Source organism: Grus americana, chromosome 6 (assembly GCF_028858705.1).
Source record: "Grus americana isolate bGruAme1 chromosome 6, bGruAme1.mat, whole genome shotgun sequence".
NCBI lineage: Eukaryota > Metazoa > Chordata > Aves > Gruiformes > Gruidae > Grus > Grus americana.
Window position 1 is genome coordinate 8,129,164 of NC_072857.1, and position 24,585 is coordinate 8,153,748.

Here is a 24,585-nt window from a genome sequence, read left to right on the forward strand (position 1 = left end):
AGATTCCCTAGCAGCTGTTTGTTGGAGCCCAGCTTTGAGTGCTTTGTTTTCATTCTGAAAGGAACAAAGACATATTTCCAAAGAGACAGCACCTGAAAACAACATTAATTTCCTTAATGCATAGCTGGTAACCTTTATAAATTGGTACTAATACCTCTAGCATACGAGGGTTTACAATTCTTTACTGAGGATAATACTGACAAAAGGTTTGCAGAAACAGTAATTGCTAATTGCCAATGAATATAGATATTTCAATCTGGACATTAATTGTGACCGAAGAGGGACCTCAATCAATAAAAGCAACACTTTGTAAGTGCTGTATTTAAAATCATGTGAACAACTGATAGACATCACACAACATGTGCAGAGTTCTACTTACTGCAACAAAATGCATTTCGTTTCTGACCCAGCTGACTGAGCACAGTTAGAATTAGCGTTAAGTCATGCAAGCTCACTAACTCTCAGGAGGATATGGCAAAGGCTATGGAATAGCGCACCTGCTCAGCCAGGGCTGCCAAGGGTCCGTCCAAACCCAATTACAGTCCCGGCATCTGCGATCCCTGCAGCACAAGCACCTTTGCTCACTGCAAGCAACCCAACATTAAAGGGCACAGACACAGGAGATGGAGAGGGGAAGAAGAGATGTAAATTTTCGGCTTCGGTGCTGTACTACTCATTGTAAAAAAACATGCTACGTGGAACGGTGCTCTCGGCACGGCAGTAACTTCTACCAACTGCTGCTACAAAGGACTGACAGCTAACCTCACAGCTTGCTGCAGCCAGACAGTACTTCACTCGCCACCTTCCCTTCTTGCAGAATTCGTACACTAAACTTCATGTGTGGCAAAACCCGGTGCAATAAAAAGAGACCAAATAATATGTTTGTGCTTTTAAGTACTTACCTAAGCAGAGCTTTGTCCTTGTTAAGATGCTGGAAGAAGGAAGGCTCACAGATGAGCTGGCTTTCCTGACAAACTTGTTTACAGGATTTTCCAGGTTCAGCAATTTTTACTTGAAGGGCACTTAATGGGGGCCACATCACCTGCCCGTGACAGAAATCCTGCAGTGACAGATCATATTTTATTATAATGCATCCAGAAGTCTTGACAGCAATTTTCCCCATTAGTAAAATAAGTGGTTATTATCACCCACTCATTTTGCAGCTCATTTCTGTTTTATTAAAATCAATAATTCAAGCGCATTTAAATTTTTTTTTTTTTAAGCGTGAGGGAATTATCATCTTTGATTGCTACTTGAAATGTGGTAGTATCATTCCTCCCTGCCTTTACCTTTTTTAATTTATCATAAGCAACTCTAGCTAGTCTCTTTATTTCCACGCACTCAACCCATTTTGGCTTTCTCAGTGACTCCTGCTTCACTAACTCGGTGCTAGCACAACTATTTTTGTAACAGCACAAATATCAGGAGGAAGTTTTGGTAGGAGAAGGATTCCAGAGGCTGGTTACCCTGTAGGCAAGAAACGTCTCAAGTGGCCCATGTGGAGAGCCATGCAGAAAGGGATTTGCTGTGCTATGGAGTGAGCTGAACTCATCAAAGACTGAAGATTTCTATAAAGCAACGAGGATTCAAAGAGTTTGTTTACTCTTCTTGGTTGAACTGCTAGTAAAAGTGCTCTCCCAACACTGAAAAAAATCGGCTATAAATAATGTATGCAGTCAAGTGTCACCCTAGCAGAAAGAGGGAAGGAAGAAACGATATCTAAACACACTTGCTAGCGAAAACTGTTCAGAGACAAGTTCTTACGATCTTGACATTTAAAATGAGAAAAAAGCAAAGATAAATTTTTAATCACTGGTTTTATATGACATTCCATGATAGCCATTATTTTAACATTTGGCAATTCTCACCAAAAGGTGATAAAAAAATTTGGGCCCAGTCCATCGTGGTTTGCTTCCTCCTGACAAAACTAATACTTGTATGAACAGGTCCCACACTGTCACCCAGAGCTTAGAAAGGCTGAACTACTTGAAATTTTAATGAAGCTAAGACCTCAAATAATTTACCAGTTCTCAATATCAGTTTAGTGGTTTTTTTCTGTTTAGACTTCCTCTGCTGAAGGAGGAAGCTTTCATACTCCCAGGTCTAACCATGAATTTAATATTATACAATCATGAATCACGGAATATCCTGAGTTGGAAGGCACCCACAAAGATCATAGAGTCCAACTCCTGACTCCATGAAGGGCAACCTAAAAGCTAAACCATATACCTAAGAGCATTGCCCAAATGCTTCTTGAACACTGACAGGCTTGGGGCCATGACCTGGGGAGCTCGTTCCAGTGCTTCACCACCCTCTCAGGGAATAACTTTTTCCAAATATCCATTCTGAGCTTCCCCTGATGCAGATCTAAGCCATTCCCTTGTGCCACATTTGAAAAAAAATGAGTAATTTTAGACCATATTTATGGCAGAATAATTTTAACAGCGTCTAAAAAACCAGGTTAACAATAGATGTTTGCAGGTACTTTTATAGAGGTTGTTTCAAAAATGTCATTTTGTTATTTGGACTTAAGCACCCTATTTATTCTGTCCTTTTATAAATAAATATTTAAAATACTAGATGCAGGAGGAAATCTATATAGGTTCAAAATCCAATCCAATATGGATACTGTAATACATACTAATGTAATATATACAATATAATACTGCAATATCAGATTGGATTCACAGCTACTGCAGGCAGAAGACAAAATTTTTCAAAGACGAGGAATCACTTGTAAGGCTTCACCATTTGCTAGGGGCTTCAGCTTTTAACATCTCTTAGTTTTAAATTCTTCCCAAAAACTGGGCACAGTTTCCCATTTCTGGTCCAGAGCTCGGTGGAAAGCCTTCCTCAGCTCATGCCACCTTGAGGCCTGTCTCAGAGTACATCACCTTCACAGGTACCAGCACACAGGGCTGTGTTTAAGTTTGCTGTCTCTGGCTAGTTTTCCTATCAACCATTAAAAGCAACCTAAATTTGGTATCTTCACCCCAGTCTACCTTGCCCCACAACCCTACATGCATAAGGCTCGAGTAAAGAAAAGATACTATGTAAAACAGAAGATTAAGCCTCACCAGAGGCTGCATTTATGTTTGTTTTACCTATAACTACAAATTTCAAGGCGAGACAGGCTTAGCCCTGCTGTCAAAGGAGAAGTCCTCCTCCCTCTGGCTTTTCCTGCTCTTGGATGAATGTCCTCACTCACTCCCTTTGCCAAACTCTGGTGCTCAGCTGACCCTCTGTCGAGCCAAGTCTGTTTGTTCACCTACTAGAGCCCTGCCAAAACCATTTTCTGCCGGGTTACCAAGTACTCTGCTTGACCACATCTTTCAAAGTCAGCATGTCTGTCCCATCAGCCCAGCCTGCCTCATCCAACAGCTCCCAAGTTTGCAACAGGGAACCCTGCAGCTGCTCTGGCTGCAGTTGCCTGGCTGTTCCTTTGAGGTCAGTGCCAATTTAAGCAGTCCCACCCTTTGGTTCCCACCCTACGCTGCCGCTCTGCAGAGCTGACACAACTGTTTGTGAGCAAACAGGATCAAGGGATGGATTCAGCAGATGGCACAGATGCACCTAATGGCCACACTGGGCTGCTGGCAGGGACAGTGCACTGGCAGGAAGGAGTAGCTTGGAGTGAAAGCTGTTTTAATCCAGCTGAAGATGGCACCACTAAACATGAAACCACAGCTCACAGTAGTTCTCTTACTTCAGATCCCAAAGACCTGTTGGATCTGAAGATTCAGGGAATTTGCTAAACCTTTCTTGTTAACACTGTCCTCCCCCCAGCTCTGGGGCCAAGGCAACAAAAGGGGAACTCCAGACAGCTATAAATCCTATAGTTTCATTGCCCCACAGGGTGACTTGTGGGTGAGTGTAGCTGGCCCCATCCTTGTCACATTCAAACGTTCCCTGAAGACCACACTCTCATGGTTAAGGCACCCCACAACCTCCGAACCAGATCAACTCCATGCATCTTTGTTCCTGTTCCAAGCTTGTGCCTGCCTCCCACCATAAATTCTTCAAAATAAGGTCTCAATCTTTATTTTTGCTTCATCTGACATGTTAATCAGGCACAGTGCTAAACACATGCAGCTAATAATGATGCTTGAGCATCCTGTGGGCTGTGAAACAATAATGGCTTTTGACAATTAGTCAAAGCAATGAACAAAATTACAATGCTCTATTTATTTCCGAGAAGCGCGCAGTACAGGCCAGGGCTTAGCTCTTGGGGGAGGTCCAGAGGGGAGAGACAGCTTTGCCCCACAGATGCTATCTCTAGATTGTCTCTTTTTCTCCCTTACACTGAGCTCCATTTCCTCCTGTATTGACAAAATCTCTCGATTACAGCTAACTCCAGTAGAAGAATCAAAAGAAGCAGAGATACTTTTACAGACTATGTCATCAATACAGCAGTAGAAAGCATAAAGGGTTTATTGGCAGGAAACTGGAAATAGCTATGTTATGTTAACTACACTTCTGATCTGGAGCTGCGTTATTCTTTACTACTGTCTGTAATACCGTCCTCTTTCAGAAATGCAGGTACAGGAGCATGTGCAGTGCTTTTGTAAGAAATCCTGGAAGTGAACTGGCATAACAGAAATATAGGTTATTCCTATCTCCTGCAGCAACCAGAAGAAAAGGCAGACCTGGCCACTCCAACAGATCTGGCCTCAGGCAGAAGTCCAAGCGAACATACAGTTTCTAGAAATCAGGATCCCATGTAAATCTCTGTAGTTTATTACTCCAACTCAATACCTTCTGCTCTCAGCTGGCAGTAATGCATGGGGACCAAAAGTCCTTTAAGTAACTGGTTTCCAAACCATTTAAAGTTTTATTGATTGAAACTAAATGCTTGAAAAATCCACCCAGAGGCTTTAGCCTAAGTGCAATTCTACCACAAAAGTATCTCTATATTATGTGATACTTCGTGATCTAAAGACTTTTTGTGTGTACACAGTTAAAGTCGTCACATATACACTGAAAAATTGTGTTGCCTTTCTGCTTTGATATAACACCGAGGACTGCACAGCTACTATTTCTACATGAACAGCAACAACACTGAGAAGCTTTAAAATGGAGAGAGAGTCCTCCCTTTCCAACATAAAACAAAAGATTCATCCACAGTAAGAGTTCATACCTGTCTTTCAATAAATGCATTCATCCTCTGAAGCATTCCCTCACATGTAAATTCATAGGGCAAATAAGGGTCAATCTGTGGAAACACAGTGTGTTAAGTTTAGAAGGTTTTTTTGTTTAAATGAATTTGTGGTGCACTGTGTGGTACCAGCTTGCATTCCAAATACTACATTATAGCTTAACTAGCAACAATAAATGCAAATAAACTCATTAACAAATCACAATTTCACAAAACCATCAGCAGTTTAAGCTGGTTTTTGCTCCTTTGCAACAGCAATAGAAGTTGCTCAGTGATTATCTTTAAGGAAACTCAGGGTATACTCCAAAGTAATAGATATAAAGCTAGCCTAAGACCCTATGGGATTCTAGAGCTCCTGTTTTAACTAAGCTCAGTTCTGGAGTTGAAGTGAAAAAGAAAACATTATCACAAAAAAGAATGGGATACCTTTGAAAATTACTTCGAACTTTGCCCACCCCGTCTCCAGTGAAGTGCCCTCATTACAATTCCATGCCCTAAGTGCACAAGCACTTCAGTGGCTGTTATGTCATGGCTACAAAATCAGTCAAAAGAGTTGAGCATGTATTTGGATAGCCTGCAAGGCTCTAAGAATCAACAAGGAAACTTCCTCATGGAAAATATAGATTGTTGTATAATTTAAATATGAAATTCACATTTCTATAAAAATCCTCTCATGCTCATTTTTTTTGGGTAAAAACCTGACATATCCAGTACTAAAACACGATAATCAGATACCACGGAGACGTAATAACAATTTTTCCCCCCAATAGGCTGCCAAAGTGCAGCACTCTGCTTTAATTACACTAACATTAGGAAGCACTCTACATGCAGTACACAATACACCCTCAAGCGTTGATGACAAATTGAGGATACATTTCTCACCTTTTGATTCAAAATTGATTTCACAGCCCTCTCAACTTCAGAAAGATCACTGATGTCTACAGTCCAGACATGGGGCTTCCCAATGTAAACTTCAGCATAGGGATGCTGAGATGTCAACTGAAAGGAAGAAATTATATTGGTAAAAATTAATGTGTCAAGATATCCTTCCCTCTCTTCAGCAGACTTTTTGGATGAAATGCACTAGGATAACGCAAAAATTCAGCTAGAATCTAACAGCTGGCATCATTCCTTCTGAGTTACCTTTCAGATTTTCTGTGTTTAAATTTAGAGAGTGAATGTAGTTGGCAAACTGAAAATCAGACAATAATGCAGATCACAAGTAACACTTGTGCACCTCTCATCTGTGGGTTTGATCCTCATAATGACCCATAGCGCAGAAGACTTGATGCTTACTGAAATTACTTTTACAATGTGACCCTGCTTCCCCACAGCTCATTCACAGAGCAGCCCTGTGTTTTCAAAACCTGTAATTGCTCCCAGTCCTGGTTAGACCTGCATGACTGGCTTCAAAAGATGTCATCCTTGCCCTGTCTCACCTTCAGACAACATCCTTGCCCTGTTTTTCCTTCAAATTTCAAACATTTCCAAGCTTCTGTAAGTAGTAGTGAATAAAAAATAATTTCTGTTGCTTAGATGAATTCTGACTCTTGCTGCTGATAGTGTGATTTGATCTCAACAAGAGCGTTAACTGGCATTTTGCTCACTGCTTTGTCAGAAAACAAATTCAATAAATATCCAAATAGGTAACTAAGAAAAGTTATATTAGAGATTACTTTCAGAACAAGCACTGAAGTGCACAAGGATGGCACTAAAAGTCATTTTTATGACAGGTTGCACAGGAGTGACAGGAACATGCAAATGGAGAGGAAGCAAAAACTGCAGAGGAGAGGGGACTGTTTCACAATGACCTCAGAAGAAAATTGCTTTTTAAATAAATACAAAAAAACCCCCTACAGGATAGATTATTCCTAGACAATTTTTATACAGCTGCCTCTTTATGCATGATACAAAGAAAAAAATACAGACAGTACAAAAGATCTGAAGTAGGAAACGATATCTGTTGCAAAGAACCTTCTCCTGCACTGGGCATATACCATACTTGCTCTCTTCCTCAAGAAAATGCAAGAAATTACTTTAAAATTTTTTTGCCTATTCCATTTTGCTTGTGGACAAGAGAAGCCAGTCTTGAAGTCACGTATGGGATCAGCTAGCACAAATCTGTGCTCTGAGACCAATGCTGCAGGGGACTCTGTGCCAGTTCCCAACCTTGGCTGCAGGGCAGCGCGGTGGCAAGGGCTTGCGAACTGGCTGGAAGACAGCAGCTGCTGGGCCGGTAGCTCAGGATGCTTTCACACACAGGCAGCTCCCCGAGCTGCCTGCACTCACTTACAGCCCACTGCACTGTGGTCCCATCAGCATATTTTAAATTCCTCCAAAAAGTCCAGTCCTTCTTGGAGACTGATATATTCTAACCTTTTTGCACTAGTATTTCTACTGCCACTAAAACTGTATGCACTTAAAAATTTGGGTTACCAAGGCTGAGTTCCCAGGGCACTTATGTCTGCACTTCAGATAGCCGTAGCTACATTCCTATTGCTTTCAGTAACAACAAAAACCCTTCTACTGCACCTTTAAAAATATGAACATAAAACAGTGTTTTAAATTCCACAAAGCTTTAGGAGTTATGCCTTAGACCACTCTTTCTCTACCATCTCAGAAAGACAGAGAGCAATATTAAAACCAGATCTGACCTGGAAGACGAACAACTAAACTTCTCAGACTAGTAGCTGTTTCAAGTATTCAGAGTAACATTTTTACTGCACCAGTTATTCTGCATCTATACTCTCAAAAAATATTAAGACATTTTCCTAATACTGAAATGCTTTAATTAGCTGAGGTTTAATGTTTTAGATATTCAGGAGATACTCCCTCTGCCCATAATTAAAATCTATAATAAGTCTTAGAAATAAATTTGGAATTAATTCTAATTTCAGGTCATAGGTTTTTTTCCTTCCTAAAAGCAAAAAAAATGAAAGAAACCACATCCACCAAGCACACATCTCATCCAGATTTAGCATTTTCTTCCTTGGGCCAGGGGCAGGGGGGTGGAGGGGAAGGGCAGGAATGGAGAACAAATATTGGTACAAATACTGGTACAAAACAAGCTGCTTGAAGGTGAGGGTTTTTCCCCCCAGCAAAATCACATCCCAAGATAAAACAACTACCGATCTCAAATGAAAACTGTCATTTCCAATTTTTGTACTGAGTCTTCACTACAGGACCCCACTTTAGGGGGAGAGGGGAAACAGTCAACTCCCCCTTACCCAATAAATTCTACCTAGAACAAGAGAGAAATAGTGACTTGCAATGGTTACTTTACAGAAGTACTAAACACAGACTTTACCTTCAAATTCGTCTATGGATAATCAATTTGTTGAACTACAAAAGCTTTTTTTGTTCTCTTTTAACACTTGAAAAAACAGAGAAGGATTTAAGGACTTTCTTAATCCCAAAGAACCAGCATGTGGATTACTGGCAATCGGATCTAAATGCAGTTGTGAAAACCAGTTAGAGAAAAGGTTACTCTTATGATAGGTCAGCAGAGCATGTGAATGCAGCAATATTTGTGATGCATGTTCATTATATTATTTTCTACTAAAGCAGTTGATAGGGATTATTTTTCTGTGCAAGTCAGGTGCACAGCATTTCTGTTAGCGCTGACACATACCAGTGGGATTTAGCATAGCATTCCAAGAACTAAAATTCCTACTAAAGAGTTCGGTGGATCCTGATTATTTACTGAGCCTGACCAGTTATAGTGTCTGGGCACAGAACAACTGGAAATGAGACAAACAGTCAAGCGACCCACTGAAGAAAAGCTTTGAAAGGTGCCAAGCCCAAGGAGAAAGTTTAAACAGACTATTTTGCCTTATTGCTATCTCATTTGTTAGCAACACAAGCTGTGAGAAGGGGTGAGTTTGAACTCATGTCCTGTACCTACTGAATGTATAACAAGCTGAAAGGCAATTACACTCCTAGATCATAAGGAATTTATGTTACTGGTTTAAAATGGGAAACTGTCCTTTGCTTATCAACTAGGTGGGGCTGCTCAGTATGCAATTTATATAATCCAAGCGTAACTTGAATTGGGAGATATGGCTGTGCAAAGGTCTCATTATCTGTTACCAGAGAGCTTTCCCTTCAGATAAGTACGTAAAGAAAATACATATATACACCTATGAACAAGCCATGGCCACAGGCAAAAGTGCTAATATCAGAAATGGCTCCATGACTGTTAAATGCTTGCAAGTGGTATAGGCTGAATTTTGCCTACAGTGAAGAAGAAAAATATTCCAAAGTCCAGGATGAGGGGGGCTGATTCACTTAGCCTCATTTTTCACTAGAGTCTAAACACACTGGTTTTTTTGAAAGCTTGACGTTTGGCTTTCCTGTTCTCTTGAAGAGTCAGTTCTCCGTGCAGTGTTTAACCACAAGCACGGTGGGCTGTGACCATTAATACCTGAGCTCAGCAGTGCCTTAGGCAGGTCTTTTCTGGAGGGGAAAAAAAAAAAAAAAATTCCACCCACAAATGCCATTTTTATAATTTACTTAAACACCTATTTATTTCCTGCACGGTACAGAGTAATGTTTGTTTCTTCAACAAAATAAAACCTCTTTCAAATGAAAGATCATGCATCAGATGATACGATCTGTTCCTGGGCAGAACATCAGGTTTTCACATGAAACTTCAGTTTATGATCTATCAATAAGATTCAGCAGAATGTAGGCAAATCTAGAGGTAAAGCTTAACAGATGTTAATGACAAACTTTTATTATCCTATAAAAATAAGGGCTGATAATCCCATCAATGGCTAAAGAAAACAACAGTTGCACACCTTTTGCAATAAACTGAACATTTATGCATTTTTCATATATTGTGTTACTAAAAAGAAATCCACAATCATTTTCAATAAAGAAATTACCAAGATTGATAAAGCTTACCTCTCGGACTGTAGGTTTGCCTTTGAAAAATTCTGTATTTTTGCTGCTTTTTGGTGGGTTAAATCTTAAATTTAGAAAAGCACATCCATTAGCAATAGCCTCTAAAGGAGCCGGCCCTTCATATGGAAATCCAAGACCAACGAACAGCTGAAAAATAGAAAACAAGGACTATGTTAATTTTTTTCTTTACAAAACCTGAAATCTAAGAGCTAACTTAAAATAAACAATAGTGCATTCTAAATGTACCCAGCCTAAAAAAGAAAGTAACATTAAGAAGAAAATTCAGCAGCTCACCCCCTCTTACCCAAGCAGTAGGGGAATGTCCTGTAAAACACATTTGACAATAATCTTCTGTAATGAGCTGAGGTGGTTTTTTTATGGAGCTGAGGCTACAACAGACCCTTTCAGTTACTTTTTTTGGGAGGAAAAAAGAAAAAGTCATTTGGTGGTTTGATTGGTGTTGAAATGAAACTGCTGGGGCTCTCTTGCAGGTAGAGGTTTTACTGCAGCAACCTCATGGAACAGCTACACCCCCCTCTCTCCCACATCAGCTCACCTGCTGGTTTTGCCAATACGAACATGCTCCTGCCAAACTGATTAAGTCTTCTAATTAAAACGGTAGATGGCAGCAAACAGCAGCTGAAGATGCTGCACCTAGGCAGCAACAGCTTGCATAAGAATTAAGAGGCTTCAATGCCTCCAAGGTAAATTGAAGGAGGAAAAATGCATCACAAAGCTATTCTTACATCAGCCGAGACTACAGGTGCTCTGGAAAAGGCAATGCTTTCCTCCAATGTAAAGATATTTAATATTTTTTCAGAGTTGTCTGGCTTTTATTTGGATCTTGAACCCCTCTCCTGGCCCAACATAATTAAAAAGCCTGAATTAAATATAGGATTCTTCATCTTTATTTGAAAGTCTGTGTATTATGGGAGAATTACAAGCTCTGATTCGTAACAGTGATTTCTCATAACTGCTGAATGACTTAATATGTATGTGTGTGTGTGTATATATAGAGCTACTGCTCTTTTCAAGAAAAGAAAAAAAAATTCAGGATGTGCATATTCAAAGAGGTCAAATTATACTATTTTGCATTAAATTTTCTGCAACATGGAAGTGAATCCTAGCAACAGAAGATTCAAAACTGAAGGCCCTTTCTAGGAGCTGATCTTAACATTGATGCATAAGCCTGTAGTCAGTATTGTCGTGCACAGGCACTGCAGCATCAATCCTCTCTGACCCACAGCAACAACAGAATAAATACTGAGTTGGCTCATTTTAAAAAGAAAGCGAACACTTCTCAGCATAGTTGAGGACATACAATCTTCCCTGCATGGAGGTGGATATTGTTATTTCAGTTTTCAATTTTAAGGTTAAAAAGTCACCTACTTGCAAAAAGTTCCTCAGCTATCTCACAGATTTAAATCTTACAGGAAACTCTCCAGCGGCTGATAAAAAAAAAGATCTGGAAGACTATTTCCACTAAAGCTAGATTATCTCAATTTGGTTTTTTTATATATGGCATAAGATACATTACCTTTCAGTCTGAAAAAATACATACTAAATTTGATCTCAAAAGAGGCTTAATTTAAAGAAAGGTAATCTCTTGAAAATAATGAACAGACATAAAACCATTTCATGCAATCTGCACACATGATGTTATTTATTTAAACTACTCCTTAGTTCAGGCAGAAAACCAGCTGAGAACCAGCAATTAAAACCATCTGAAGTATCAATTCTCCTATGATCCTGTGTTTGTCTGTTATGTGGAGAGTGCTGGTTTGCTTGCTTCGTTTTTCACTTTTTTAATAAACTGCCGCTGTGCACTGCTGAACAGTTCTGTGTCTGACTGGTCCGTTTATTTAGGAGGAAGCTCCATGGGGAAAGAAACATGGGCTTATGTTTTGACAGCACAGAGTGCACACTTAATCTATAATAAATAGCTTACCACCTGTTTCACATCCATTTTCCAACCTTACCTCTTACACAGTACCATACCTTTGAAGAAAGAAAGAATTATCTGTCTGATTGCTAGAATGGTGCATATGTGTGTGCTGCCTGTTGGCCTGAGGTTCCAGCCTGGCTCACAGCTGCCCACAGCCCCCCACTGCCTTCTTTCAACCCTCCAAAATCTTCTATCACTCTCCATCACATCGTCATCAGGTCAGCTGAAACTCGTAAACTGAATCTAAACCCTGCTCCTGAAAATTACACTTTATTAATGTTTCCGGGTTAGGGAGCTAGTATTATTGTATGGTATAAAGAGCAAAACTGAGGAATATCTTAATTGCCTCAAGAAAGTCACATTCATTATGATGGAAAAAGCAAGCATTAGAGAACACAGGTCATTTCTGTAACTCATTCTTACGATGCTCTAGTTTGCTAATCCTTTGAATTACATGCAGCTTGTTATTTCCAGAAAGGCTAAAACAATCTGTCAAGGTACTTCCTAAAAGTATGCAACAAATGATGCAAGGCACTAATTGAAAAAGACGTGGAGAAAAAAGAAAGAAAAAAAAAGAAAAAAGTAGAAATAACAGGCAATAATTTTAAGGTACTAGTGAAGCAAGCATCCATCCTCAGTACAGTTGAGGCTGTGTGGAAGACAAGGCTCTCTCCCACAAAATGATAAAAATTTACAAGACTGTAATTCCACTGTTATGTGATATAAATGCACACTGTTGCCTCCATGTAAGGTTGCTGACTATGGCTTTTGGGGTCCTCTCTTACCGGACACTGTGCCTGGTAACAGGATCCACTGTGGGCAGCTACCTTCACCTTACGGCTGAAGATGCAAAATTCCAAATTTGACAATGTTGGCAACTTAACTGTGGGTACACACAGTTCAAAAACGTTAGCCCTGATCTTGCTTTGTTAGCTGCAGCAGAATTGCTATGCAGACTAGAATTCCTTTATGCTCATGCCACAGTAGGCTCTGTATGCTAACAGTAGGCTCTGTATGCTAACACTAATCATCAATGAGATGATTGCCAGAAGTTTGCAGTATAAAAGTATATCTACAGGAGAGAACAGCAAATAAATATAGATGTAAAATGATCATGGTAACAGCAGTGTGGGTTTTTTTAAAAAAAAACATTTCCTTGTTTGCAAATTCTTCTACCCAGGTGTGTCTGTGCCTACAGGTATGCATGAATCAAGAAAGGGGATTCATATCTGCAATCTCACTTGCCCAACTTGAGTAAAGCAGGTGTTGAAACCCTTCAGCAGGAATACTTTGGTTTTTGCAAGAAAGGCTCCTCAGGAACCTTTTCTGCCTTTGCAGTGACCTGAACTCCTGGTTTGGAATTTCAGGCTTTTGAGCTGGCCGCCCAGCATCAGACCAGCCAAGCCACCATTCTTTTCTGATTATAATGTAGGCAGTCCTTTCATGCTGTAGTAGCTAAATGGAAACTTCTCTGACATGAAAAGTGCTTCACAACCGCTCCCATGAAAAAAGAGTGGGGTTTTCTTTTATTTTTTGGAAACCACTGACTTTCAGTAGACACTAAGCAATTTATTTGGGGCATTTATGGCACCAGATCGGACTATTATTAAAATGATTACTTGAACAAACAGTCTTTCTAAACTATAGCCAAAAGTATAAAATAAGGAGTGAATGTTTTACTTCACTGACTGTAATTCTAACTAGCTGAATATTTAAGAGAAAAATTTCATATTTCAGAGACTAAATAGGAGCGTTTATCTTCTCCTCTCCCCTTTCTAACATTACTGCACTTTATCTAATGTATTCTGTTGGGTTGGCAGGTTTATCACCACTTTTGTACGCCACCTTACTGAACTTATATTTTCTCTTCTGAACTACAGAAAAAGAAGCGTAGCAAAGGCTGTTAACTATCTTGATATATTTTTCTCATGAATATAAAATACTTTCTGGAAAAGTCAATCCTTTTGTGATTGAAACAACTTTAGAATAGAAACACTAGTTAAATGTCTTCTCAGCTGATTTTGTGGAGCATGTGGAAGTAAAAAATATATTACTTCGTAAAAGGCAATATAAAATAAAGTTTGTTTTCCTATTTCTGCTTATCCAAAATTGCAACAGGATTTTTCCCAACCTGTCTAAACAGGGTGTTGCTCCTACTTTTATTAATCACCATTTAGTAACTGTAAATTCCACTTAGTAAAAGAATTTGGATTCCCTCAAAAACTCACAGTGACTCGAAGTAAAAACTTGCATCTGAAACTTTCTCAAAAGGAGCAATATTTCTCAGGAATTGAGTACTGGTTCTTCCAAGAGAGTCTGGTCCAACTCCTCCAGCTGCCCACTTGGCAAGAAGCCATGTAAGTTGGCAGGAAGGCTGCCAGCTCGCCTACCCTATTTTCCTCTGACGTGATGAATGGCTTTACATCTTCTCATTAGGAACTGGTGACATGTCTCGTTATTGTCATGCACTACACAGCTGAACTAGCCATGATGAGTCTCAAACAGCCCCCTCCTGCTTGGAAAACACACTTATTCTGAAGTGTGTTGCTTTATAGTACGCACTCAAATGAAATGGCAGCTGCATGGTTTTGGGAATAACTGTGTCCTATACCAACTAGTGCAGAGAGACCGCATACATTTTGGGAATGCAAAACTCTGATCAAGAATCATGACTGAGCTGTCACCTATCGGTATTTTGCTGTCTAAGGGCAAAATGAAGCAGTGCAACATAAAATGACACTTCTAAGTACGCTGAACTGTGTGATTTGTTAAATTATTATTTAGCTCTGACTTTATTAAAACTAGATCATTTGTCAGCTGACCCAACGAAAACTTGCTAACACAATGTTGAAATCACAAATGATGAAAGACAATCCTTGCCCTTGGGTCTGAAAACATATGTTTAAGAAAAAGAAGAATCTGAGAGTTTCTGGAAGCATAAAGATAAAGCTGGTTACTTGGAGACAGCAAACAGTGGGCCTAGATGGTTCAAGTGAACATTGTACCCACAGATGTTACCATCCCTGAGTGATGGCTCCCATTATTCACATACTTTCAGCACACTGATTGTCTAGTGACAAAACCCCGTAACTAAATTCATTATGGGGCTCTGGTCACGTTGCCTAGTGATTAAAGTGATTATGATTAAAAAGTGTCCTTGAACATCACTGGATGCATGTGCACACATACACAAGGCTCCTCAGGGAACAAAGCTCCTATTCAAGTCAGCTTGATTTTACTGGAAAACCTGCACTTATTTTGGCAATTCAATCCATGATCCATTTGATATAAACACAATTGGCCCACATGTGCAGCAGGTGGCCAGCAGAGACAGGTAAGTGGCGTTTTATGCTAAGCTATGTTAAAGGATTGTCTCTTAAAGGATATCAAAATCTGAAACTGTGAATGTACAGGCAACAAGATGACTTAGAGCAAGTATGTCTCTTGATCAACACTGAGAGGCAACCATATGCTAAGGCAGAGCAGCCAGCGTACCGATGAGATACTAAACATCAGCCAGGAAAAAAACCCAACACAAAACCCAACACAAATCCACCTCCAACTGAAAAAGTCCAAGCAAATTAGATGGCAAATCTCAGTTTCCACTTTCAATCCCAGGATGCTGCTGTTTTACTTTTTCTGTTAAACTAGATATATTGGAACAAGTAAATATTAGACAGGAACAATAACCAAAATTCATGATGCATTAAGCCATATTTAATTTCATTTTGTTGCAACATCAGAAATACATTGTGCTCCCATTTGCCTGACAATAATAAGTATTAGGAGAAGCAGATGAACTCTTAACTGCTTATCATCAGGTCAAAGTTTTCTTAGCTTGGCTGCATCATAAATAAATAATTTCCTTAAAAGGAAAACAGCTTTTGTCATTTGCAAATCTGCTAACAAAAGTTCAGAAAAGCCATATGAAACTACTGTTTGCAGACTTTAAAAAAAAAAGTTTATTAAGAAAGATTGTATCAAAAACATAATATGATAAAAACACTGGCTTCCTGATACAGGGTTCTGAAACTCATTGATGTGTTTCTCAGTGCCATCTACTGAAAATGCAGCAAATTCTCAAAGGATTTTCCCCAATATTAGGAAGAAAAAAACCCAAACACCAATGCACAATAATATTATAGAAAATCATTAAAATCTGAAATGCTTGCAGGACTCTGAAAATAGTAAAGTGTAGATCCATGCTTTTCACAAACACAGAATTTGTAAAAAATAAGCAACATACTGATCTTGGTAGTACTTCACAATCACAAGATAATATCTTCCATCTGATATTGCAATTAATAGTCAAAAACTCAGTGAAACTAGTCTGGCTACTTCCTGTGTTACAAAACCCATGTAACTGCACTGGGCTGAGCTGCATAATATCTATCTATCAACTTGAATTTGCCCTAAATTGAATGTGTCCTTACATTGCATCTTAGGGCACAGCAAATATAACCGATAATTTAGTGTAATACATGTCAGATGACTGATAAAGAATTAGAGGAAGACTTACTCAAACATAACCATTATTGTGAACCGTACTTTGTAAATTATAAGGACTTCTGTAATTCTACAGGAAGTCCATTAGCTTATTTTGCTATTGCAGTGAATAGAACACTTTTTTTTCTCCAGAAAGACATGACTGTTTGTGCTTGGGGTTATTACAATGTCAATATTCTTCCCACGTTAGTATTATGATTAACACAGTGATTTCATACTCCACACAAGCAAAAGCTGTGTAAACTTAGTATTATCTATGACGAAAGTAAATGTTGACTTTTTAATCTGCAACATTATGTGTGTCTGTATGCATCGAGTACATACACACAGCAGTTGCCTTTAAAAAGTCATAATTTGCCAACAGCTGTCACACAGAGATGTCAAATTACCATCATTTCCCCAAATATTTCAAAAAGGAGATCTCTGCAGTTGTGTGGGAAGACTGGGAGGTGCTTGCTTTTTTCTTTTCTTTTTTTAATAGACTCTTCTGTAGAAGTGCACAGCAAGAAACTATCAACAATGGGGAGTAAGTGGTGCAGTTCCACACATTTTGCTAATTTTCAACATACAAACCACTGCTTTCACCAACCGAAAGTTAAACATCCTATTCAAATGTAATCTACTAAAGTGTTTTAATGTTGTAAAGTGCCACAAAGATTACGGGAATGGCACAGAAAACTCCACAAAGCATTCTAACTATGGCGACAAAAGTTTATTTATTTCAATGTGTATACTGTCCCTTATCTTGAGTTCCCTGGACTATGGGGCCACAGGCAAAGCATGCCACAAAACCCACGCTCTTTTGCTCGCTTGCTCTGCACAGCTGAAGCAGAGGAAGGAGCTGAATGGTGAATGAAGTCCGTGCCTTTCTTCTTTTCTCCCACAGAGAGTAGGGTCGCTGCAGGTTAAAGTCATTGGTAGGACAAAGCAAGCATGCCTATTGTACAGCTTTCAGATATTACCTAACTTTCACATCAGGGATGTAAAACAAAGCACATTCTCAGCTGATAATCTCCTTGAGCTGAATATCAAATTTAAGAAAATGAAAAATGCATTTACCCATATTTCTCAAGCTGGTTGTTAAATGTGTCTGCGACTGTAGGTTGTCATTCTAATTTTCTAATAATAGCTGTCAATCCACAAAACACGGACGTGATGAAAAACGTATTCTTAGCACACAGAAGGCAACTTAAGCTCCTTTACATTTGGTCTTTTTCCAATGCTTTTAAATTAGGAGCTCATTTGCAGGAGGTGAAATGCATGCACTTCAGATACTGTCTATCTGCAGCTATTTTTGCCACTACTCCCTCTTGACAAACTTACTTTGGTTTCTCGGAGTAGAAACTGCAAATCCCGCCCGCTGAGTATACCATGGTTTTTTACGTAGCTGGGAATATAAATAGTGCTTGTCCCATGAACAGTTCCATGGACTTCCATATAGGTGTGGATGATGTCCAGATAAGCCTTCTTATCCTGTAACAGCAACAATAAAATATTTTCAGTCTTTACACATTTCAAGCAGTAGTGTTTAGAGCTGGTTCTTATCTCCTCTACCACAAAAGCCAGAAAGAGAAGTTGTTCACTCATTCTTATAGGATTTCAGTAATATTTGATCTTTCATTACATTATCAGTTTTGTTTTCTACTAGATTGGAAAAAATCTGCAGCTTTTTTATTCATAGTAGAGGTATAAATAAATCAATACCATAGTCCTATTAATTTCTAATTGGACAAAAAACAGGTCACCATCAGATAGCTGTAATCTCAGCGTGCCTAAATACTTGGCCTAAAAATACTAAAAAAACTCATTCTGAAATATCAGATTTTCACTTGTTTTTTGTCAGAGATGCAAAATAATAGTTATTATCTTCTTTGTGAAGAAAAGGGTGAATCTCACCTTAGTAAGATGTACTCTTGCCAGCTGAATAACTGAATACGCACCTTTATCTAAATACCTAGTATCTGCGTTCCATGAGGTATCTACAGATATTCTACTTACCTAAAGTTTTAGAGGCATTTTGGAAAAGACCCACAGAAGAGTAATGGCTTTAGTATCACATTAAAAAAAATAAAAATAGTACACCATCCTAGTTTGCAAACAAGAATTACTTTAATTTTCAATGCCATATGTTTTTTGAGTTTTAAAGACTACTAGCATTCCAAAAGCAATTAGCTGTAGACTGTATTTACAGCCAGTATGCAGCACAGATCAGAGAGACTCTCCCTCAATATTTGCACATAGTCTTAGTAGTAGCTCTAAAATCAGGCAACAAGTTTCTGTACTTCTTGGCAGCAAGAGAGTTTTTAGGAATTCTATTTTCACTCACCATTTTTGTCATGTAAATTCTGTACACTGTTCCTCCACAGCCTTGTGTGAAAGCTGGCCAATAATTTCACTCAAGTTCGTTCAAAGGGCAAGTAGACTGGTGAAAAACCTGTCTTTTCAAATCTTGCAGGAGCAATAAGGTATCAGGCCTAGCTGAATGAACACTATCACTTCTTGAAACATCCTTGCTAAATTAACTGTTGGTATACATTTGAATACACAGGGTATTTAATGCCACATAACAACTGGCTTCCAGCTTTAGCTTGCTCTACTGGTGATAGTGTTTGTGATGAAGTGGATTGCCTGCCTCGTTATTAAATCGCCCTGTTCTGGTAGCTATGCCAAAGTTGCACCCATCAGACAATGTCCTGGGCTAAGTATTACATAAACCAGCCAACAAATGAGACAAACGTGCTTTTGTGTTTGAGTGGTTGTTGTTATTGTTAATTAACACAAATTATTTAAAAAACTAAAAGCTTGCTCTGGTTTTTATTTTTCCTTCTACTTCGAATTTTAATTACTCTGAAAGAGATGTTCCTCCCATTATTTGTAAAGCAGCATAATTAGGAACTGTTGAGAAGCTCATATATTTTGTTTAGAGAAAATCCAGTGTAGAACTTTTTCTTTGCAAATGTGCAGGAGAAATATAAATGGAGTACCCTGGTCTTGTTTCCAGAATGCAGCAGTGGTCTGTTGCTGGAGGCACAGCTTAATCCTGCCTGCCTGGCTTTTCCTGTGAGCAGAGCCTATGAGTCAGGCTTCAGTGTTCTGAATGGGAGGAGAAGGCAATGAAGCACAGGTACTACTGCCATGATCTGTCTACAGTAAGAACTCTAATGCACGTGTCTCGGATTTTATTGGCTCATATCACACAAACTGATGACATGAATGCACTCTAACTCAAGAAAAGTGTTGGCTGTAGGACTGTTGAAGATTTTATATAGGATCAAGAGAAAAATCCATGAATCATTACCGAACACAGAGACACAACTTTTGCCCCAAGAAGTCCATGAGCCACTGGTGGCTGTGAAACATGCGTGATTTCACATTCTTTCTTACACATCAAGTTTTGGCTATTTTTGGAGTCAGAGTACTGGACTAGATAAACCTTTGATCTGAACTGGCCTTACTGCCATCTCATTATCTTTATTAACTCATTTTCAAAGATGAATGTAAAATGGACCAAAAGAAACGTAACATTTTCATGTGTCTCCTGTTTATACATGATACCAATAAAAATCTTGTGGGATTCTGAGAAGCATCTGTGAAGTTCGTTGCTTAAATTCTGCTAGAAACACTCTTTGATACATCCAATGGACCTTGAACTTAGCACAAGGTATTCTCCAAATCATCTCCCTTCAATATCCATGTGCTGTCCTCTATATAAATACCAGCACTTGATGACTACAAAACAGGGAATATAGGATTAAAAAAAAAAAAAAAAAAAAAAGAGTATACTAAGATAGGATGAAAAGAACAGGCTTCCATGCTGTATTTACAGTAGTATTTTTAGGAAGCAGAGGGAGGGTTTTTACTTAAACCATTGAAGTTACAAAAACATATCATACTGAGCAGACAAACAAATCATATTTAAAATGAATATATAATGAATCAATACAATTTAGGAAGACAAAGCAAAAGCAGTGATAAAATCAGCATGTTTTAAGCATCTCTGCAAGTGCAAACAAAATATTAAATTAACCATCCATAACCTTGGTTGAGAACATTACTTAAGCATATGACTGATTTTTCCCTGATTCAGAGTCTAAAACCACTGATAAAACATTTAGTATCCCAAATAGTATAAATTCTTCCACCCATGATATTTAGAAAAATAATGGACTTTTAAATGGTGTCACTGGGTTTCCACCTCCACAAGATGGGTAACTACTCTAGACTGTGCAATAGAGCCTATAGAAATCATTTTTCCTCACAAAGGAAACCTTGTAGATATATAAATGTAAGTAAAGGTATCATTATGTAAAAATTTTATTAATTAGTTTTCAAACCACAAGAGTAAAAACATGAAAAAACAATACACACAAGCTGGGGAAAGTCTTTAATCCCACAAAGGGCAACCCTCTTTCTTTTAACCAAATGAAATTTTTAAAGAACAACTGGAACCAAGAGCAGCATCTTTCCTTCATTCCCAGTACATAAACCAATTGTTTTTAATTTTTCCAACAGTCTTTCTGATGGAAAAAAACCCCAAACCCAACAAAAAAGCCCAGCCAAAAATTCAGAGAGCACAATCCACAAAACAGTCACTCCTTTATTACTTTATGCACTTTCAGTCAAAAGTAACTGCTTTTATAATCATCTATAAAGTATCATAAAAATACCATTAGCACCTTATACTTTACACAAATCTCACTAATATTTGTCTCCTTTTGCATTTAAGTAGTCCTGAGTTCCCACGTTCCCTGTAGGAAAGTGTTATTTTGGATCATAAAAGTATATATTGTAATAAGCCACTTCACAAAAGTAATCAGGACACATAATTCAATTCTAAATATTAAAAACATTGAATTAGAAAATGAGACCGTAAATATGGCATTTATAAATAGAAAGGCTGCAAGTAAATAAATCAAGAAATGTGATTTGCAAACAAAATATCAACATTCCTTCAACTGTTAATCCACTTCCTGAGTTTGCTTGCTTGGGTGCAGATATAAATAATCATTCATCTTATATGATTTGACAGCAAACTCCAGATTTTTACTTCCTCCAAAATGAATTCAAAGATAAAATATCATGGGCTGCTGGCTAGTAACGCAAAATCAACATTCTCTGCAGATTTTGTATCAGACTGCGCTATTCACCCATGTCTGCTGTCCATATTGCAAATCTATCCTTCAAGCATGAGAGATAACCACATAAAAAATAAAAAGCAAATTATTTCTCCTAAGAATCAAAATGGAAGAGTAACGGTGAGTAACAGTCATACAAACCTTTTTTGAAAGAATTTTTCAGCAGCTAAAATAAACATGCCATTCAGGAAAGTGCTTTTTGTTGCTCATTGACTGCAGAACTGTTATTACTCTTCAGCAATTATTTCCACCTACTTTTAAAAGCATCATCATAAGGCCTTTCTCACCAAAGAAATCAAATGACAACTGTCTGATAAGTCTTTCCTTAAGATAATGTTGACAAGAAGACACAGTCTGAAGGATTGAAATTTTAAGTTTGGTGGGTGAAAAATTTAAGTATAAAAGCTACAAAAATACGTGGTAGAAACACAATGCATTAAGAACTAAACTCTGCTTTTAGTTTTCTTGATGTGGTAGATGGTGGTAACTAACAACTCTGCTTTACCATCAGTTTGTCAGTCTGCGGTTACCACAGTATTTTGCAATTTTAGACCATTCAGGTACCCTCGCAGAACACTAGATATTCAGCACTGAATGAAACTAAGCACCACATATGCAGAAATATAGGCCAACTACATTACAGAAAAGCTTGAATCAGAGTCCTAAACTGGTTTATGGGTTGAAAGTTGAAACTGCAAAATGTACATAAACCAGCCCAAATATGCAGTCTCACTTTCTTACATTGAAAAAGTCAGAACAGAATGATTTTATAAAGCTTGGACAAATATAATGCAGAAAAATAGGTACTGGGAGAGATCTTTTTACTGCATTCAGCTCTGGGCCCCCAACAGAAGGAGGACATGGACCTGTTGGAGTGAGTCCAGAGGAGGGCCACAGAGATGATCAGAGGGCTGGAGCACCTCTGCTGTGGAGACAGGCTGAGACAGTTGGGGTTGTTCAGCCTGGAGAAGAAAAGGCTCCGGGGAGACCTTATAGCAGCCTTCCAGTACCTAAAGGAGCCTACAGGAAAGCCAGAGAGGGACTGTTTACAAGGGTAGGGAGTGATAGGACAAGGGGGAATGGCTTTAAACTGAGAGTAGATTTAGATTAGATATTAGGAAGAAATTCTTTACTGTGATGGTGGTGAGGCACTGGAAGAGGTTGCCCAGAGAAGTTGTAGAGGCTCCATCCCTGGAAGTGTTCAAGGCCAGTTTGGATGGGGCTTCAGGCAACCTGGTCTAGTGGAGGGTGTGCCCTGCCCATGGCAGGGGAGTTGGAACTAGGTGATCTTTAAGGTCCCTTCCAACCCAAACCATTCTATGATCTTTATGTATGTCCTCAATGCATACTGTTAAGTTTAGAAGTCCTAACATCTGGGTGCTTATTTACCAAAACGTGTACATACAGTGTATGGAAACTGAGGTTGAGACACAAACATAAGATTGGAAAATCTCTCTTTTTGAGAAGCGTCACACTCACTCTCAAAGACTTTTCAAGACATCCTTGAATAATGAAAATCCTATTCTACTGGAGAAACTAGAAGACAGCACAAATGCTGGAGAATTCCATGTGCAACAATATTAAGATACAGTGGTAAATCACCAAGAGAAGATGATACCTCTTGGACCTCAAATATGAATCTTTCAAACTCTTAGCCACGGAGTACTTAATGCAGAGTACTGAATTTATAAATGGATCTGAAGAGGATTCAATGTTTCATGATGAGCAACTGTGAATTCTACGCTGAACAAGTTATCTGAAACTCAAATAAGTGTTAACTATATAAATATATAAAAACAACAAAATTAAAATACTCAATTCTTTCTGTAGAAGGAAATCCGCTCTCACCAAATTGGTCATGTACTCTGAAGAAACCAATGAGCATGTAGAAAAGAATGACTCAGTTTTTGTATTGTACTTGATTTTTAAAAATAAACAAACAAACAAATCTCCCTCTCCCCCCAAAAAAAAACCCCAACCAACCAACTAACCACAAAAGGTCTTTAAAAGTCATTAAAGGAACTAAGTCTCCTTAGGATAAAAGGGAATAACCCTTGTGAATGAGTACTCAAAATTCTAAAAAGAATGGAGAATTTATAGTGTGCAATCAATACATAATATTCAAAGTAGCAAAACTGAAATTAACTTCAAAATGTTGCAGAAAAACATCACAATACTGAAGACTTAAGGTTGTAAAGCTTTTGAAAAAGCCCCCTCAGTAACCTAAGGGACTGAGTGACTAGGGAGTAGAATGACAGATAAATTCAATGTAAATAAAGTAATGCATGTGCCAAAAACCAGTCCTTGTTTCACATATGAATAATGGACCTGAGCCGACCAGCATTATTCACGAATGAAGACTTTGCACTATGAAAAAGTACGATTATGGTCCATGAAAAAAAATCAGTCCACCCACCAACCAAGTAAATGATAGGAATTATTTGGAAAGGTATAGAGAAATAAAGAGAAAAATCATTAAACTGTTCTATAAACACACAGTCCTCTCCTCCCTTGAACACTGTTGCAGTTCTGGTCTCTTTTGTCAAAAAGAAGCCAAGAATACTGGATGTGGTTCTGAGAGGGGTAAGAAGGATCCAAGCTACAGAATGGTTTCCATTGCTACATAAACAAACCTGTAATGATTAATTTATGATTCTTCAGCTTGGAAAAGACAACTTGGCAGAATATGAGAGAGGTTTACAAAACCGTAATTGGCATAAAGAACATGGATAGTGACTGATTAGTCATAATGTCCTGCTACAAAGGAAGCCAAACAAAGCTACTAGGAGGCAGGTTTGGATAAACCCAAAAGTTAATGGTTCCTCCTGCAACCGGTCAGAGATTTGAGGGGCTCCGTGACAGAGAACATCATGGAGGCAAAAAAGTTTGCACAGGTTCATGACCAGACAAGTGCTTTGAAGTCACCTCTTGCTGAGATC

The 24,585-nt window shown here is 38.5% G+C and overlaps 1 protein-coding gene across 6 annotated transcripts in view; it reads right to left on the reverse strand.

Moving 5' to 3' along the window:
- MGAT5 (alpha-1,6-mannosylglycoprotein 6-beta-N-acetylglucosaminyltransferase) overlaps window positions 1-24,585 on the reverse strand; it is a 133,308-nt gene that overhangs the window by 8,255 nt on the left and 100,468 nt on the right. For all 6 annotated transcript variants that reach the window (XM_054829878.1, XM_054829873.1, XM_054829875.1 and 3 more), the window contains 5 exons: window positions 17,835-17,984; window positions 10,061-10,207; window positions 6,038-6,154; window positions 5,138-5,212; window positions 903-1,060 (listed from right to left, as the gene is read on the reverse strand). In XM_054829878.1, coding sequence (XP_054685853.1) covers window positions 903-1,060; window positions 5,138-5,212; window positions 6,038-6,154; window positions 10,061-10,207; window positions 17,835-17,984 — 647 coding nt within the window. The remainder of the gene's footprint in view (window positions 1-902; window positions 1,061-5,137; window positions 5,213-6,037; window positions 6,155-10,060; window positions 10,208-17,834; window positions 17,985-24,585) is intronic.